The sequence below is a fragment of the Alligator mississippiensis genome, chromosome 1 (assembly GCF_030867095.1).
Source record: "Alligator mississippiensis isolate rAllMis1 chromosome 1, rAllMis1, whole genome shotgun sequence".
Taxonomy (NCBI): domain Eukaryota; kingdom Metazoa; phylum Chordata; order Crocodylia; family Alligatoridae; genus Alligator; species Alligator mississippiensis.
This window is the reverse complement of record NC_081824.1, coordinates 347,950,781-347,966,153: the sequence shown is the minus strand read 5'-3', so window position 1 is coordinate 347,966,153 and position 15,373 is coordinate 347,950,781. Positions and strand designations below refer to the sequence as shown.

At 40.9% G+C, this 15,373-nt stretch overlaps 1 protein-coding gene across 5 annotated transcripts in view; it reads right to left on the bottom strand.

Moving 5' to 3' along the window:
- Positions 1 to 2,790: 2,790 nt before the first annotated feature.
- The window catches only part of NCK2 (NCK adaptor protein 2), a 125,371-nt gene continuing 112,788 nt past the window's right edge, over positions 2,791 to 15,373 (bottom strand). For all 5 annotated transcript variants that reach the window (XM_014600474.3, XM_019485016.2, XM_014600473.3 and 2 more), the window contains one exon: positions 2,791 to 4,168. In XM_014600474.3, the coding sequence (XP_014455960.1) occupies positions 3,974 to 4,168 (195 nt within the window). In that variant the 3' untranslated portion in view covers positions 2,791 to 3,973. The remainder of the gene's footprint in view (positions 4,169 to 15,373) is intronic.

Below are 15,373 nucleotides of genomic sequence, written 5' to 3'. Positions count from 1 at the left end.
CAATCCCATTATTAATAACAAAAAGACGACAGTTAGAGAGACCCTAGAGTTAAAAGTTTGGAAATCAGAATTTCCTAGACTATTTTTGCATGGAAGGTAAAAGAGTTGTTACTTCAAAAGTCAGGAAAGGCATGCATGCTCCTGAATTTTTAAAGAGGGAGCGGAATAACATGGAAAAGCATAGCTGGCACTGGGACTTAAAACAATTATTATTTAAAGTTGTTTATTTTCCAACTAGTCAATACAGCTTTCAGTCATTTTAGAAAAAACAAACAGAATAAATGCACCTAGAAGAATCCAACTGTATTGCGCAGGGGGAGGCGGGAGTGGGGGATGGGATGGGACATCAGAATTCATTTTCTTAAAGAAAAATCCTACCTAATAGAATTTCTAATCTCATCTCTAATCTAACAGAATTTCGGTGAGCTTTTATCAAAAACAGCAATGAAAAAATAAATTAATGTATTTTTAGACTTTATAAAAATAAACCCTAATCTTGGACAAGAAGCTGCAAAGAAAACTAAGCTGTTGTTGACTAATGGACAAAGCTGTCATGATTAGAAACTGGGTGAAAGATGAAGTAAGAATAAGCTGGCAAAAAAAAAAAAAAAAATCAGCCATACAAGACGCCAGGATTTTTCTTTGGGTAAGCAGTGAGGTGGGCAATGCTTGCAGAAGACACAAAATTATTTAAATGTTGCGTCTTCTGCAAGCATATCATTTTGTGTCTTCTGTAAGCATTACCACCTCACTGCTTACCCCATTTTCAGGGTCACTAATGATTATAGCGAACAGCACTGGTCTTGATTAAAAGAAAAAGACAAAATCCTGGGGTCTTGTAATTGTTGATTTTTTGCCAATTTATAAGGAACTGCAGAGACCAAGTAAGGAACTTCAGAGACCAAACAAAGCTTGCTTAATGGGCAAAATGATTGAATTCAGTGCCCAGGAAAACCACTCAGGAAGAGAGGGCCGTGTCTCCGTGGATAGCTCAATGAAAACTGCAGCTCAAAGCACAGCAACAGTCAAAAAGAGGATAGGAAACAATATGAAGATTGTAACAGTAGTCTATAAAGTTAGGGTATATACTCACGTACAGCAGTGCATTCCATGTGATTTCTATGATAAGATGTCCAAAAGTTGATGAGGAAAACAGCAAGGGTCCTAGAAAGCCTCCTGAAACAGACCTAGTACTTCCCCTTTTGTTAAGAAAGACGAATAATATTGAAGAAAGATGAATAATAGGGGACACCATGGAAGCAACTAAATATGTTTACTTAAAAAACTAAGTTCTCCTCTAAAAATACAATAAAGGATATTTAATGAAGCTAAGGACAATGGATTTAAGAAGTAATGAAGAATAGATATATTTTTATACAATGTGTAATTACCTTTTTGAACTTCATTGCTAAACCAAGGTCAAATACCCAGTAGCATTTTAAAGAGGATTAGCAATTCATATGGAAGAAGAAAACATCCATAGTTGTATAATAATTTCATCCCATCTCATGTATCTGTGTGAAAGCCGATCACTAATGGATGCAAGGAAGAAACGTTTCTAGTGAACAAGTTACTCTGCAATTATCTACTGTGGGACTTTCCCCTCCACCTTCATCTTAATAATCCACACACGATATTGAACAGACATACCACTGGCTAGATTATTTAGAACAGGTTTCCCTCGCTTTATGCGGGTTCTGTATGAGCAAATTCAATCTTATGCGATGACCCTTTTTATACCAGACATTTGTTATATGGAGGTAAATTCATTCTTATGCAATTGTGTTGGAAGCCCAGTCAGCTGCAGTGCATTGTGGGAGTGACACGCACCAAAATATAGTCTCCTGAGTGGATCTGTGCTCCTGACTTGTTGCCTCCGATATTCATTTCTGTAGTTTCCATCCCCATTATGATAGTGCCCTGTGCTTGTGTGTACTGTTTGCTATTGGTTACTACCAAAATTGTCTTGTAAAAGTGGTAGAAATGGGTCTGGGGGTCAGTGCAGTCAAGGTCTTAGAACGTATCCCTATTTGTTACATTGTACAGTGGGTTCCCTTTATGCGAATTCAAGTTATGCGCTGTTTTCCAGGAATGCATGTACAGCATAAAGTGAGGGAAACCTGTATTTATGTTCCTAATATGTGGCAATAAATATACCACTGCCTGAGAGTGCAACAGATCACCATCCTACAGGGACAAAATTGATCCGTCTCTCTCAATCAATACTACCACCAGAAAACTGTGTAATGGAAAGCCAAGTAGAAGTGCCACTGTCTGATTTTTAATAGTAGATTCTGGTGGGGGGGAAAAAAGGATATGACCAAAAAAGAGAGAAAGCCAAGAGAAGGTAAAACAATAGGTTAAAAACTTTTAACTCTATCTACTTGCCAGGCCTAGCCTATAATTGAGTTTCAACCACAAATGTAGATAACCGTTCCCCTTTAGCAAACATGTGATTCACATCAAAGAAAATCACACTACACTCATGTAGGGTTTACATGAGGGCAGCTACATTTGTGGTTGAAATACCAGTGCAGGCAAGAAATCAAATTTAAAAGGAAGTTGAAATAAATAAAAATAAGAGGTGATGCGCCAGGAAATGGCTCTCACTTCAACTTCCACTGAAGTACTTTATGGACTGGCAGAGAACGTGGTGGATGACAACAGATGCCCTAATCTGGAGCTCCAAATCTTTTCTTCTTACACCACACAAATGTAGTACCTTTTCTCCTTTCACCTTGCTAAATCAACACCAGGACTACTAACCAAGGATAAATCCAATACTCCATCTTGACATAATACCTTTTTTATTACAATATCCAAAAAACTGAGTATGCAAGATTTTGAGATCTCAAGATCCCTTCTTCAGTCTCAGGAATGTGCCATCTAAAGACTGTGTATTTAAACCATAAAGGAGCTTAAATGTAAAGAAAAGAGAAAATGCATTTTCTTGATAAACATTCTCTGTGTCTCCTACTACTGATCACGCCATCTTCTGTAAACCCTGAAGCTTTCTTTCTGTAAAGCAAATATATATATATATTAGTGTTGGTAACCCCCCACCCCACCCCAAGATCAGTTTTTATTAATCTTCTGTATTAGTGTCAACAATCAGCTACAGATACATATTACTTTGAGAATTAAATACATAATTGTTTAATTCAAACAAGCAGAAGGGCAAGAGGAAAAGCATTATGTGGATGGCACATTTGGTTGTAGATTACCAAAACATTCAGTCTTTACAATTCAATGAATCTTTCTCTAGTAATCAACTCTCAAAGAAAATTTCTCTTTGTTGCAATTACAGACCAAAATACACTAGATAGGTATCTTTTACTACAATCTTACCATAGTAGTTTAAGAAGTACTATTACAAAATGCTTTAATTAGTGTACTCTTTACAAAGAGTTGAAGAGGCAATGTAATAGCAGAGTACAGTGTAAAGAGTGCTTCTAGGAACTAGGAAATTTTGTAATATACTACTTGGTAAGCAAAATAGCTACAGAACTCATAGCCACAACTGTTATGTCTACTATATCTCATTTAATTAGCTGCAGCTTCAGTGCATTCAAACTGTGCCTGATGTCTCTTAATGAAGAGTTCTGTCAGCGTGAGCAATTTGAACAGATTAACACTGGTTTGAATTGAAAACACCCCTCGTTTATCTGAGCTAACTATGTAAACGTACACAGGAGAGGGGAGTTTAGAACTCAGGCATGAAGGTGAGTGCTTACAATGGCCACATAAGTGAAATTCTCAACCTGAGGGGAGGTGATCTGAGATTAACAGAACTGAAACGACAAAATAGGCAAACAGAAAAAGGACAATAACAACCAACAGAGCAAATACTTTAGAAAGAGCCCATTCTTTAAGCCTGCTTCAGGTAGTAAATTGCTCTGCTCTATAAAAGTGAATTTAGGACCTAAGGCTTGTAAGTTGTAAGAGGCCTAGATGGCCAAGTCCATCTTCAATGTCACTGAAGTGCTTTCACAAGATATAACTTTTCCCCGTGTTCACTGGTGAAGATGGGAGCCTTTTTGTAGTGTTCCACCAATTCATCCATAGTATTAAATCGACGCTGCCCAATACAATAGACACTGTCCACCAGCTGCACCTTGAAATGTTTGTTCTTCCCAGATGCCTTTAGAGATACCGAGAAGTCACTGGGCTGTTGAAAGAGGGGAGGAAAAAAAAATTATACAAAGTTGTCAAAAAGAAAACAGATTTGTGGCTTAAGGAGCAAACTCAGACAGTAATCTACCCTATCTTCATATCTTCTACTGTATCTTCATTCCACAGTTTACTGCTTTAGCTACCTAACATAATTATCTACTATTCAACAAATTGTACCTAGAATTAATATGTACAGTTAAATCAGCTAGGTAAATGCTTCCCAGACACAAACTGCAAGTTAAACAACTAAACTGCAAATCAGAAATTACCAGCTCAAGCTAGTAGCATAAGAATATCCAGGAGAAAAGAGTGACTTCTCATTTCTGATTACTTTCATGAATAAAAAAAATCCTGCTGAAAATAATAATTTTTGCCATCTTGCTTGGGTGGGACGAGGAATAGAAAAGAAAATTCCCACATGATTTTTTAAAACAAAACCATGGCCACTAGAGGGCCTTTTTCACTTTGTGTTGCAAAAGAGAAAACCTTTCATCCTTCAACTTTATTACCATGTTTATGAGAAATAATTCTTAATTAAAAAAACAAAACAGAACAGGATGTGGAATGAAACTCTACAATACAAGCCTCCCAAACAAATCACTACCCACATCAGGTGAAATTCAAATACTGTACTTGATTTAACAGAAGAAATACATGTGCTATTTTTGATACCTAGCAACTTTTGGCTGCTTTACTGCATACCACTAATGTGAACCTTTACTGCTGGCAAGTGTTTTGCAAATGTTCCCCTTGTGCTCATACAGGGCATAAGCAATCCTTCACTCTATTCTTGGTCTATTTTGACTAGCAGTTGATATTTCTAATTAAAGAAGGACCAACTTCCAATGTGTAATCTTTATCTTCATTTCACTTAACATGAATTCCTACCCCTAAATCTCAGTTTAAAGTTTGTCCAGAAGGTCAGAACACAACAGACTATCTTGGGTGCTACTGTAACATAAATACTTAATTACAATGCCACTAACACAAAGCAAAACTTGTCTAAGTGAGGCCCCAGACAGGCAAATTTTGCATGTACGGCACCTGAAACAGAGTGCATGTGTAGCACTTATTTATGTTACAATTAGGACTTTCATTGCAACATAAATATAACTTGTACAGTGGGCCTGAATGTCCACTAATTCATAACTACACATTTATTTTTCTATCAGTATCTCCTGTACACAGTAATTTTTTAAACCCCCCTGCTCATGGGTAAGAAACACAAGTATCACTGTGAAACCAAGCTATTATGATCAGGGGTCTGCAGGTTTGGAAAGACATTTGTACCAGATTCCATGCCAACTACTCCTAAATCCCACAACAGGCTTAGGGCCTTGTTACATGGTAATTTGGGGTGGCTACTGGAGCTCTTAACCCCTGGACTGTCCACACATTAAATATCTGAAACTAGTTTTAAGCACTTGTTATGTGGCTCAAAATTATGCCACTCCAAGGCATGGTGTTCTCTGATCCCTGCTAACCAGCTCCTGTTACACTAATGTGCAGCCAGGCTAGGATACACCTTCGTGTAAACACCCCACCTGCCAACCCTTCCTCACTGGCCCCGAATGGGCCCACTGCCCCAACATCCCATATCCTTGCTCACTGCTCCCCACCCCATCCCTTGCTTACTTGTGGCTGTTAGTGCCGTCTGCCCCAGGGGAGCAGTCAGGGAAGAGTTAAACTGCCTGCCAGGCAACAGTGCAGCCAGGTTAACCCTTCCCTGCCTGCTCCCCTAGGATAGACAGTGTGGGCAGCCACAAATCACAAAGACCCCAGGGGCAGGGGGAGGTAAGAGGCAGGGGGCAACCAGACGGGGAGGGGGAAGAGCCCAGAATGGAAGGGCGGGGAGGAGAGGTTATTACCATTTGGTCCTCCAGGACCCTGCTGCCTGTAGTAAGACTGCTCCGAACGTGACCTAGCATTAATACCCATCAACATTTGTGGGGCTCACAGTGCAAGGTGTAGCAAGGCCCTCAATTTTCTATTCCTTTATTATTAATAATACATTGTTTATCATCACCCTCTACACCCACACGAACCAATAAAAGACACACGCCTGTGACAACACAGCAATTATATGGCACGACTAGCATGATTCGGTAGCATGAAATTCATCAAGGATTTTATATCTATGACATTTGTGGACGGGTTTTTTCCACTAGGTATCCAGACAGCCCTGCTCCAGCCTTGACATTCCTGCTGACCAAGCAGATGGGTCCACGTGACAAAGCAGCTAGAGGGATACTTGTATTTGGCTTCAGTGTCTTTTGTCCCTGGATCCAAAAGCTTCTAACTACTTGATGGTAGTCTAACCAGCCTCCCCATAGCTCTATACACAAAATCCTCCATTTTAAATATGTCAAAATTCCTAATTCGTCCATATTCGAAACAATCCCCCACCAAAACTGTAAAATCCTCCGTGAAAAGAAATGAGAGCCCTGCCTCCACGGCGGTCTGCCTGATTTTTCACCCAGCAGCCAGACTTCAAAATCCATGTGGTCCCCAGGAGCAAGACAGTTCACCTGACAGCCTGGCCTAGAGCTGTGGAACAAGGGAAAGCCTGGAGTTCCCCAACATTAAGGGCTGTCCAGAAAGCCCAGAAGATTTCATAAGATGCCTAGACAGGAATGAATCCTGCCTGGGTCCATCAGAACTTCACTGAAGTTGAACCATTTCTGCAAACTCAGACGAAAGACAAATCAACAAATTCCAGTGAAACGGATGTTCTTTACACAGCCTGGAAAAATTCACACTCTGCTACCTTTCCCTACCACTCCCAAACTAGACTCCAGCTACGGTTTTGTGACCCATGCTGCCTGCTTCCAACAGTGAAAAGACCTTGCACTGTAATCCAATTAACTCCCCCAGTGAGAAAAACTACAAAACAAGATGCAGCTGCAAGCAGGTCCTAGCCAGTAAGAACACTAGATATAAATAGGTCAGAAACCTGGTTACAGCAAACTGCCAGATTTTGTGGCTGTAGAACAGCAGATTCCATAGACCCTGCCTGAGACTAATAGGGCAGAGTTCATACATCATGGAGTTACTATTGCAGGCACTATGCATTAAGGACATGTTTATTCTCCAGTCAATTGCTGTTACTGCACTAGCAAAGTAGACTTGCCTAAATTAGTTTAAAGCTCACAGGCGTGTGTATTGGCAGTGAAAAGCTCAACAAAGCTGCAGAAACTACTAAAGAACCATGATAAATAAGCCTGAACTGAGCTCTCTGCAACCAAGGTTAAACTCCTACCACTATGCAACCTACCCAGTTTACAGCTAATTTGACTAGCCTGCACCACATTGGCATCACTGCCTACCCTGAGGCAGCTATTGCTGTATTGGTTTAAAATCTGTTCTAAATTTCAAGGTGATCTTTGCAGCCCTAAGGACAGAAACATTACATTCATTAAAAAAGAAGAAACTGAAGCAGAGACTCTGGAGCACAGTCAGTACTACAGCAAGTTGTGTGGCTGCGGAATCACAGAAATGCCACAGGGCAGTGTCAAAGGAGAGCATGCAACAGCCTCAAGCAACAGCACGGGAAATTTAGGAACTTTGTGACTATGAGGATGGTCAAGCACTGGAACAAGCTACCTAGAGAAATTGTGGAATCTCTGTCCTTGGAAACCTTCAAAAGCAGGTTAGGCAAGCACTTGACTGAGATGATCCTGCCTTAAGCAGGTGGTTGAACTACTAGCTGACCTCATGAAGTCCCTTCCAGCCCTACTTTCCTACAAACTCTGCTTTGAATACAAGAATTACCCTATCGGCCGGGTGAAACATTTAAGTAGGACTGGTGAGAGAGGCTGTGTGTATTTGAGAGACAAGACCACACATTTAATATTAAGTCATGCTTTAACTCTGTGACAAACTCCTACACTAAAATCATTTTTTTTAATATTATTTTTTTAATTTCCATAAATGGAAAGGCAGAATCTGGAATGAAAGTTTTTAGAAGTAGGAAAAGGGTTTAGAAAAGCACATTAAATACAGCCAATCTAATGTCTTTGTGCCACATGAAATTTCATTTGTCCTCTGATGAGAAGCAGTGTTGCTGTCATGTCCCCAGAGCATGATTTCCTACTATGTACGTCAGAATTCTTTGTACAGGTTAATAAGTATTATTATAATTTTATCAAAGATAAGATGGACAAAGAAAAGAGAACAGTGAGTCAGGTAGAGCAAATAAAACCTGTACCCTCTGCGATCCAGTCCTGTCCCACACTTATTTCCTATGAGATAGGCAGTGTTTAAATTCCAGTATGTTAATGTGCTATTGCCACATCTTATGCTATCCCTGTTACTTAAAAATTATTTTATCCGTCAGTGTCTCAACACTATCTTTTTCCAGTCCTAAAGTTTGCTGGTTACATTTGTGTATAAATAAAATAATTTAGCATTGATTATTTCTGTGTGTAACATGCTACAAAATTGCATCCTTTTTGATAAATTCACTTAATCTAAAAAAATGTGAACAGAACTATCTAGTTACTTTTTGAGAACCATTAGCTAGTACAGAGACAGAAGAGACTAATCAGTCATGGCAAAACAAACTAAAACCCTTTATTGGCCTCAGATTAGTAAATTACACAGGATATAAGAGGAAATAATAAAAGTAATTGGACTTGTATTTATTTTTATTTTGCTTTTCCCATGCAAATATACAAATAAAATGTTTAAAGACCACAAAAAAATCTCCAGATAAACTATAGCTCTTTCAACTTAGTGTTACCATTCTACAGTGTGTTGGCTGAATGTGGCTTAAATTGGTTCCCTGCTGTCCTCCTTGGATTTGTTTCAAGCATGTTTATTGGTTTTATTGCTTTTTCTTTACTGTTTTTTAAGCTATTATTTTTCATCTGATGGAAGAAGATTTTTGCCCTTTCGCCCCGCTTGTATTAACTGCTACATCTAGAAGCTTGCACACAACAGTTCTGTGCATGAAAGCCTCCAAAGTTACAACCAGCACCCCAAGGGATATTAAAAGTAAATTTTAGTCCCTACAACTGATACAGTTAATTCTGCAGCAGAACCATAAATACACAGAATAGTGTCATGGCAGGGAGCTGCTGTTTGTTTTCCATCATGATTGGGGGGATTAAATCCAAAGCTCTCTCTAAAATACTAAAAAGAAAAACTGATGATTAGTGACACACATCTGCAGCTCTCCAGTCCAGATACACTATTTCTTTAAAATAGGCTGGATTCCTGTAGTTTTAATTGCTACTTATCTCTGGGAGCCGGGTAGTGGAGATCTGGTGCCCACAGTAAGTAGTGAAAATGGAGATCAGAACGCTGCTTTACCGTTCCCACTGCTCCCCCATGCAGATTAATCTTTTCAAAGGAAAACATACAGAGGTCTTAACTGACATTGCTGAAGGAAACAAGGTAACAGGGAAGATCTGGAAAAGTAAGAATAAAAACAGGGAGTCCCTTTCTCCCCATTTTCCCTGTTCAAAATGAAGTAGGACACACCTTGTTTTAGGAGCAAAAAATAACTGTTCTTCTGAAATCTCCTTATGCCGGAGAATCCAATTCCTAATGTCTCTCTTCTGGTCTACCACCTTTTTTCAAACTGTACAAGCCTCACCAATTCCCCCCATACCTTCATTCATGAGATGATTATATTGTCTCCTGCGCTCAGCCCTGCTAATCCAGCTAAAGCAGCTCAACCAACACTTTTAGCTCAACATAACCCCACTTAACCTTCTAAGAAAAATAAAAGCCTACAAAAATTCACCTGCATTGAAAACCAACCCACAGCATAAAAACACCTGCTCATATCTGAGTATTTCCATCCTGATAACCCCAGGACAAAAACAACTCCACTTCCTTTTTGACATGCAATAAAGCCTTACACTTTCAAAACCTTTCCCTACTCTCATAGCTACCCATTCAGCAGGGTCTGAAGCATGCAACCCTATCCAACACCCCAGCCAGAAACCCCTGTTAATATAGCTTAATCTGAAGAAGCAGACACAGGAAAAGATTCTGAGAAAAGTGAAGTTTTGCCATGAACTGCATGTTCCATCGCTGAGGATGGAGCCAATGTGAATTAGCTCTATGGACCCTCAAGGTTGCACATGGGGGGGGGGGGGGGGGGGGGGTTCATGTTTTTGTTTTGAAAGAAAACAGGCTCCTTAATAAACAGCCTTAATTATTTTTATAATTGCAGAATTAATTTTTATAATTAAAAATATAATTAAAATCCATTGCAATACACCACTTCTGGTGGGATGCCCAACTTGACAGGCATCAATCATTTGCAATTTTTAATTGCCTCCATCAGACCTGTGAAGTTTTGAAGCTGAAGTAGTCCAAGACAAAACCCATATTCTGTAGAATTAGCTCCTCAGGAGCCTGAAGTCCTTTTACTGTACCCTCCTACCTCTGCTCTCTGTGTTGCATAGGAATGAATGCAGTTATCAAATGTGTTGCAGTTTCCAGGGGTTGAAGCTGCTCTAGTCACACCAGGAGTCCTCTGGTGGCAGCGCAACGTGTTAGATCTTTCAATATTACCAGTTGCTGTACTTAGCATCTATAATACGATCAACAACCCCAGCATTACTTTTAAGGTGTTAGGACTATAACTTCCCAATGACTAGCTGGAATGACTGGTTATGCATGCTGAATGGAACAGATAGGAAAAGAAGCCAGTTGTCCTCTTCAATCCAACATGAAACCATCTACTGCTTTGAGATATGCCTGCAAGTCACAAAACACACCTGGTTTGGGATCCATCTCAAAAGAAGCCAATTGCAAATGGGTGGAAGCTCTCTCCAAAGCCTATTTACTTGTGCAGCAGCAAAGATGTAGTGACAGAAGCCAAGGGGAAAAACACGTGGATCTTTCTCCTTGCATTACTAGACAAGGAAAAGAATGCTAAAAAATGGCACCTCAGCTCAACTCAGAACTCCTATTGCTTCCTGTCAGATACAGATTAGGCACTAGGAGAGGGACTCTGTGAAGCAAAGTCAAGTAAAAAAGAATCATCTTTCTGAATCATGCCACTTTCTTTTGTTTGTAGTGATGAAAATACGATTCATGAAATGGAAGCAGGGAAATCACCCACCCAACATACTCTGATGGTGTAACAGGTTGGACTGTTTGCAATATTATTCATCATTTGTATAACCATAGTAACTAGGAGCCCCTCTCATGGCCTAGGATTCCCTCGTGCTAACTTCTGTTCAGATACAGAACAAAATCCATGCACCAAAGCACTAACAGTAAATATAGGATCAGAGACAGCAGGTAGGTCCAACAGTACAGTATAGTATTAGTACAGATAGAAGGAAACTATAAGACAAGAATGGTCTGCACTAGTTTCAGGCACACCATGATCCTGTGCTAGAATGAAGCAATGTAACTTCTCTACAAAGAAACATCCACTGAAGTTCCAGCCTTCCCTTAGGTTACAAAATGACCGCAGCTTAAATTAGCCAGGACAAACGCATGTTGTGAAAAATTTACCAGCAGGTTTCTGTAATGGTAGACAATTGTGGCCAGTCATTGCAGTCTTCCATTGATCAAAGAAACAACAGGCAATGTTTTCTAGTTCTAGTAGAACTAAATCATGATAAAACTAATTCACCCAGCTCCCACCTATGAGACAATACACATCTCACCATCTAAATCATCAGTATGCTGCACTCCTCAAAACAACTTGGATTAAGTGTGTGAAAACTAAGGACAGTCTCAGCTGAAGAGATCCAGCTGTGGAACAAACTTCCAGAGGAGATTAAACAAATCCAGTCTTCAAGAAATGCTGCAAAACCTTTTCTACTGGACAAAGCACTGAAAGAGTAAACAGGTCAATAATCAGAATATCAACCATGCACGCCACCTCCAAAAATCTCCCAAATCCCAGCCTATTTTAAAGCTTTATATAGCTCAGTCATGGGGACAAGCCAAAAAGAGTTAATAGTCCAAGAAATGCTTCTTTACACGGAAGACACTTTGATATTACAGCAACAAGCAGCCACACAATAACCTGAGACACAGAGGTCAAAAGGCTGCGACAAACTATAGAAAAGAATAATTCATACTTATGCCATCAAACAGGACAATGTCAGTTTACAGCCTGAAGAGAGGCTTCTCCAATAGGTGGAATAATAAAACACTATAATAGAGACTTTTAGCAGCATGAAGAAATGAAGAGAACAAAAGATATTCCTGAAAAAAGTCACTGGCTAAGATTTTTTTTAAACTACCCTGCTGCCATGCTGTTCTACAGTAAATCTTTGAAAGCTTGAAACATGCTTCTTTATCCATTTCTCTCTCCTGGTCATTATGCATGCATACAGGTATACTATATGGTGACTGCTTTTTGTTTTTTAAACATTAGATAAGAATGTTTGAAAGAGAGAGAGAGAGAGAGAGGAAAAGAACATAAAACATTATAAGGGCTGCCTGAGGAAAAAAAATGAAGGAAGATAAATGTTGCTATATTATAACATAAAAAAATGTCCTTTTAAATTTAATAGATTTAACAGAACTAAATTTTCTAAGCAATACTAAGCCAAAACCAGATGCTCACAGGAAGAGAGGATCCAGGGGGTGCAGTGGCATGGAGACACTCCCTTTCAGTCTAACATACCAGGGGAGAAGCAGGTGGGGACTTTGCTCCTGCCTGCTCCAGCTGGGCTCTGCCAGGGACAGAAGCAGCAGCAGACAGGTTTATCCTCACAGTCCAGTCCCCACGGTGTGCCCCCATCAGTACAGGAGCAGGCAGGTGCAAGGGAAGGGAGTCTCCCTGCAGCTGCCAGCCATGCCTGGCTCCACATGCCACTGAGCAAAGGGGAAAGGAGGGAGAAAGGAATATTTTAACCTTCTTGATGGACTTTAAAAAGCCCCCAGTTGCTGCTGATGGGGCAAAGTCTGCCTCTTCTTGTGTGCAGCTACCCACAACTCAGGTCACTGCTCCTGCACTCCCCTTAGCAAAATTCTGGAGCCTCCCATGCTCCAGGTCTACTAAAGTGTATTTTTTCCTGTATCCCCCTGTTTAAAGGGATCAAATACAGTGTATTCACAAGGCCAAAACCAAACGTCTTGATTAAAAAGAAACTGGAGCCCTCAATTCAGGAGCAGTCAGTTCATGAATTTTGTGTGCAGTGTTTTGTTTAAAACCTAAGCAAATTCCACTGGCTAGCCCTGTAAGTCTTTGTGGTGACACTGACTCGCAAGTGTTCAACACAACTACATTGTGAATGAGTCTTTGGTATCCTCCATTATTGCCAATCCTACTAGAGAGGAACAGTCAACTGAATTAAACACAGCTCTTCAGAAACTACTCTGCATACAAATCTTTTTATTATAATGATGCCATATTAAATATGAAAGTTTTTTAAATGAGTTAGTTAATTCCAGACAGAAGTCAAAAAGCCTTTTTAGTGCTACATAGTGAAACACAGTCGTAACACAGGGTGCCTCTAGACATTATTCCAGTCATAGCACTACTTTCCTTGCACGATGAAAACATTGTACCATGCGCATGGCTGGACCAGCATAGGACAGGCTGTCAGGAGGAGGGACAAAGGAATAACACCCTGCACTGCTGGGGAGCTCTCACTGGCCAGCACCACCACTGAAAGAATTCAATGACTACTAAGGAGTAATCCCCCCAGGACCCCAGGAGTTTCTCCAGAAAGCAAGATGCGGGGTAAGAAGGGGAAATCCTTCCTTCAGTTCGCCAAATCCCTGCATGGAGCTGGGGACACCCTGCTGGGCTGGAGCAGAGCTTGAGTCTCCTGGACAACAGCAAGCTGGTGGGAGGGACAGAGGGAGGGGATCCCATCCCTTTCACACATGGTGGGAGCCAGACACCTTGTCCAATGTAGGCAGAGCCCAGATCTCTTAAGCAGCAGCAAGAAGGTGGGGCTGTGGGGGAGGGGGAAATTCCCCCCCTCACTCCATCCTTCCCCATACAAGTGCAGGGAGCTGGGGATGAGGCAGCAAGCCTGGGGGAATCCCTCCCCCCTCCCCCTTTCCCAATGCTTGCTGTCACTCAGGAGACCAGGGCTGCCTGTGACCATGCAGGATGTCCCTGGATCCCTGCACACAAGGGGGTGAAGGGGGTACTCCCCTAATAGTTTGCTTCTATCTGGGAGACATGGGCTCTGCTTCAGCCAGGCTGGGTGTCCCCAGCTCCATGCACAGGTGGCAGGATTCCTCTTCCCCCTCCCCCTCAGTTGCTGCTGCCTGGGACACTTCAGCACGGCTTGGTGTCCCTGCTTATTTGTTCTGCGCTCACATAGTTGCGAGGGTATACTTCTCCTGCTGGGTGCCTCTGGGTAGGCAGAATGAATGTAGGGTTCAGAACTACACTGGGGCAGGAGTTTCCTCCTTGTTCTTTTTCAGAGAAGTTTACACTGGAGATGGAGCACTGCACCCCAGGATGCCAGAGGACCAGCAGATTGCTATCACACAATGCATTCCTTGCTGCCCGTGCAAATTAAAGCTAGATAGCAACCAACTATAAAATCAGTACACATTTTCAAGGTCTAACTTCATAGCTGGTTGGAACTTTTTATTGTGAGATAGGTACTTTGCACATCTAGCTGGTCTCCGTTAATTTCACAAAAACTACAATGTGTAGAAGGCCATAGGGGTCATGATGGGGTAGCTTGTCTGCATAGCCATTAGGGCTGAAACAGTGCTTGTTTAAAGCTAAATTTTCAGGCTGCTCTAAAATCCACATGCATAGTCAGATTAGCCTGAAGAATGACAGGCATGCCAGGTTGGGGCTTGTGATAAGTTTGCAGGGAAAGGCTCTAGTAAAAAGAATGATGACATCCAGTCTTTCCAACAAAGCTATTTAAGGGGGGAAAAAAGAGGTCTTAAACACTCTTTTGTACGCATTTTTTTTGTGGAGAATTCACATAGAATAGAATTAAAATCCACAGTATACTTGTTAACCTGAAGTATACCCATTAACCTGAAGTATTCTGGGAAGCCAGAATACCATGGTTTCTCTCTTTCAGTGACTGCTGTTTCTGTTCTTTTTATAGCTGGCAACAGTAATTAAGACTCTGTATTCTGACCAGAGGCACCTATCATTCCTCCCACAAGCATAAAGATGCAAGGCTAAAAGAAACCTCAAAAGTAATTTGGTCTATCCTCTTGTAGTAAGAAAGGGCAAGTATGTTCAGGACCCTAACAGGTTCTTAACCCCACTCCCCCAGAAAAGAGG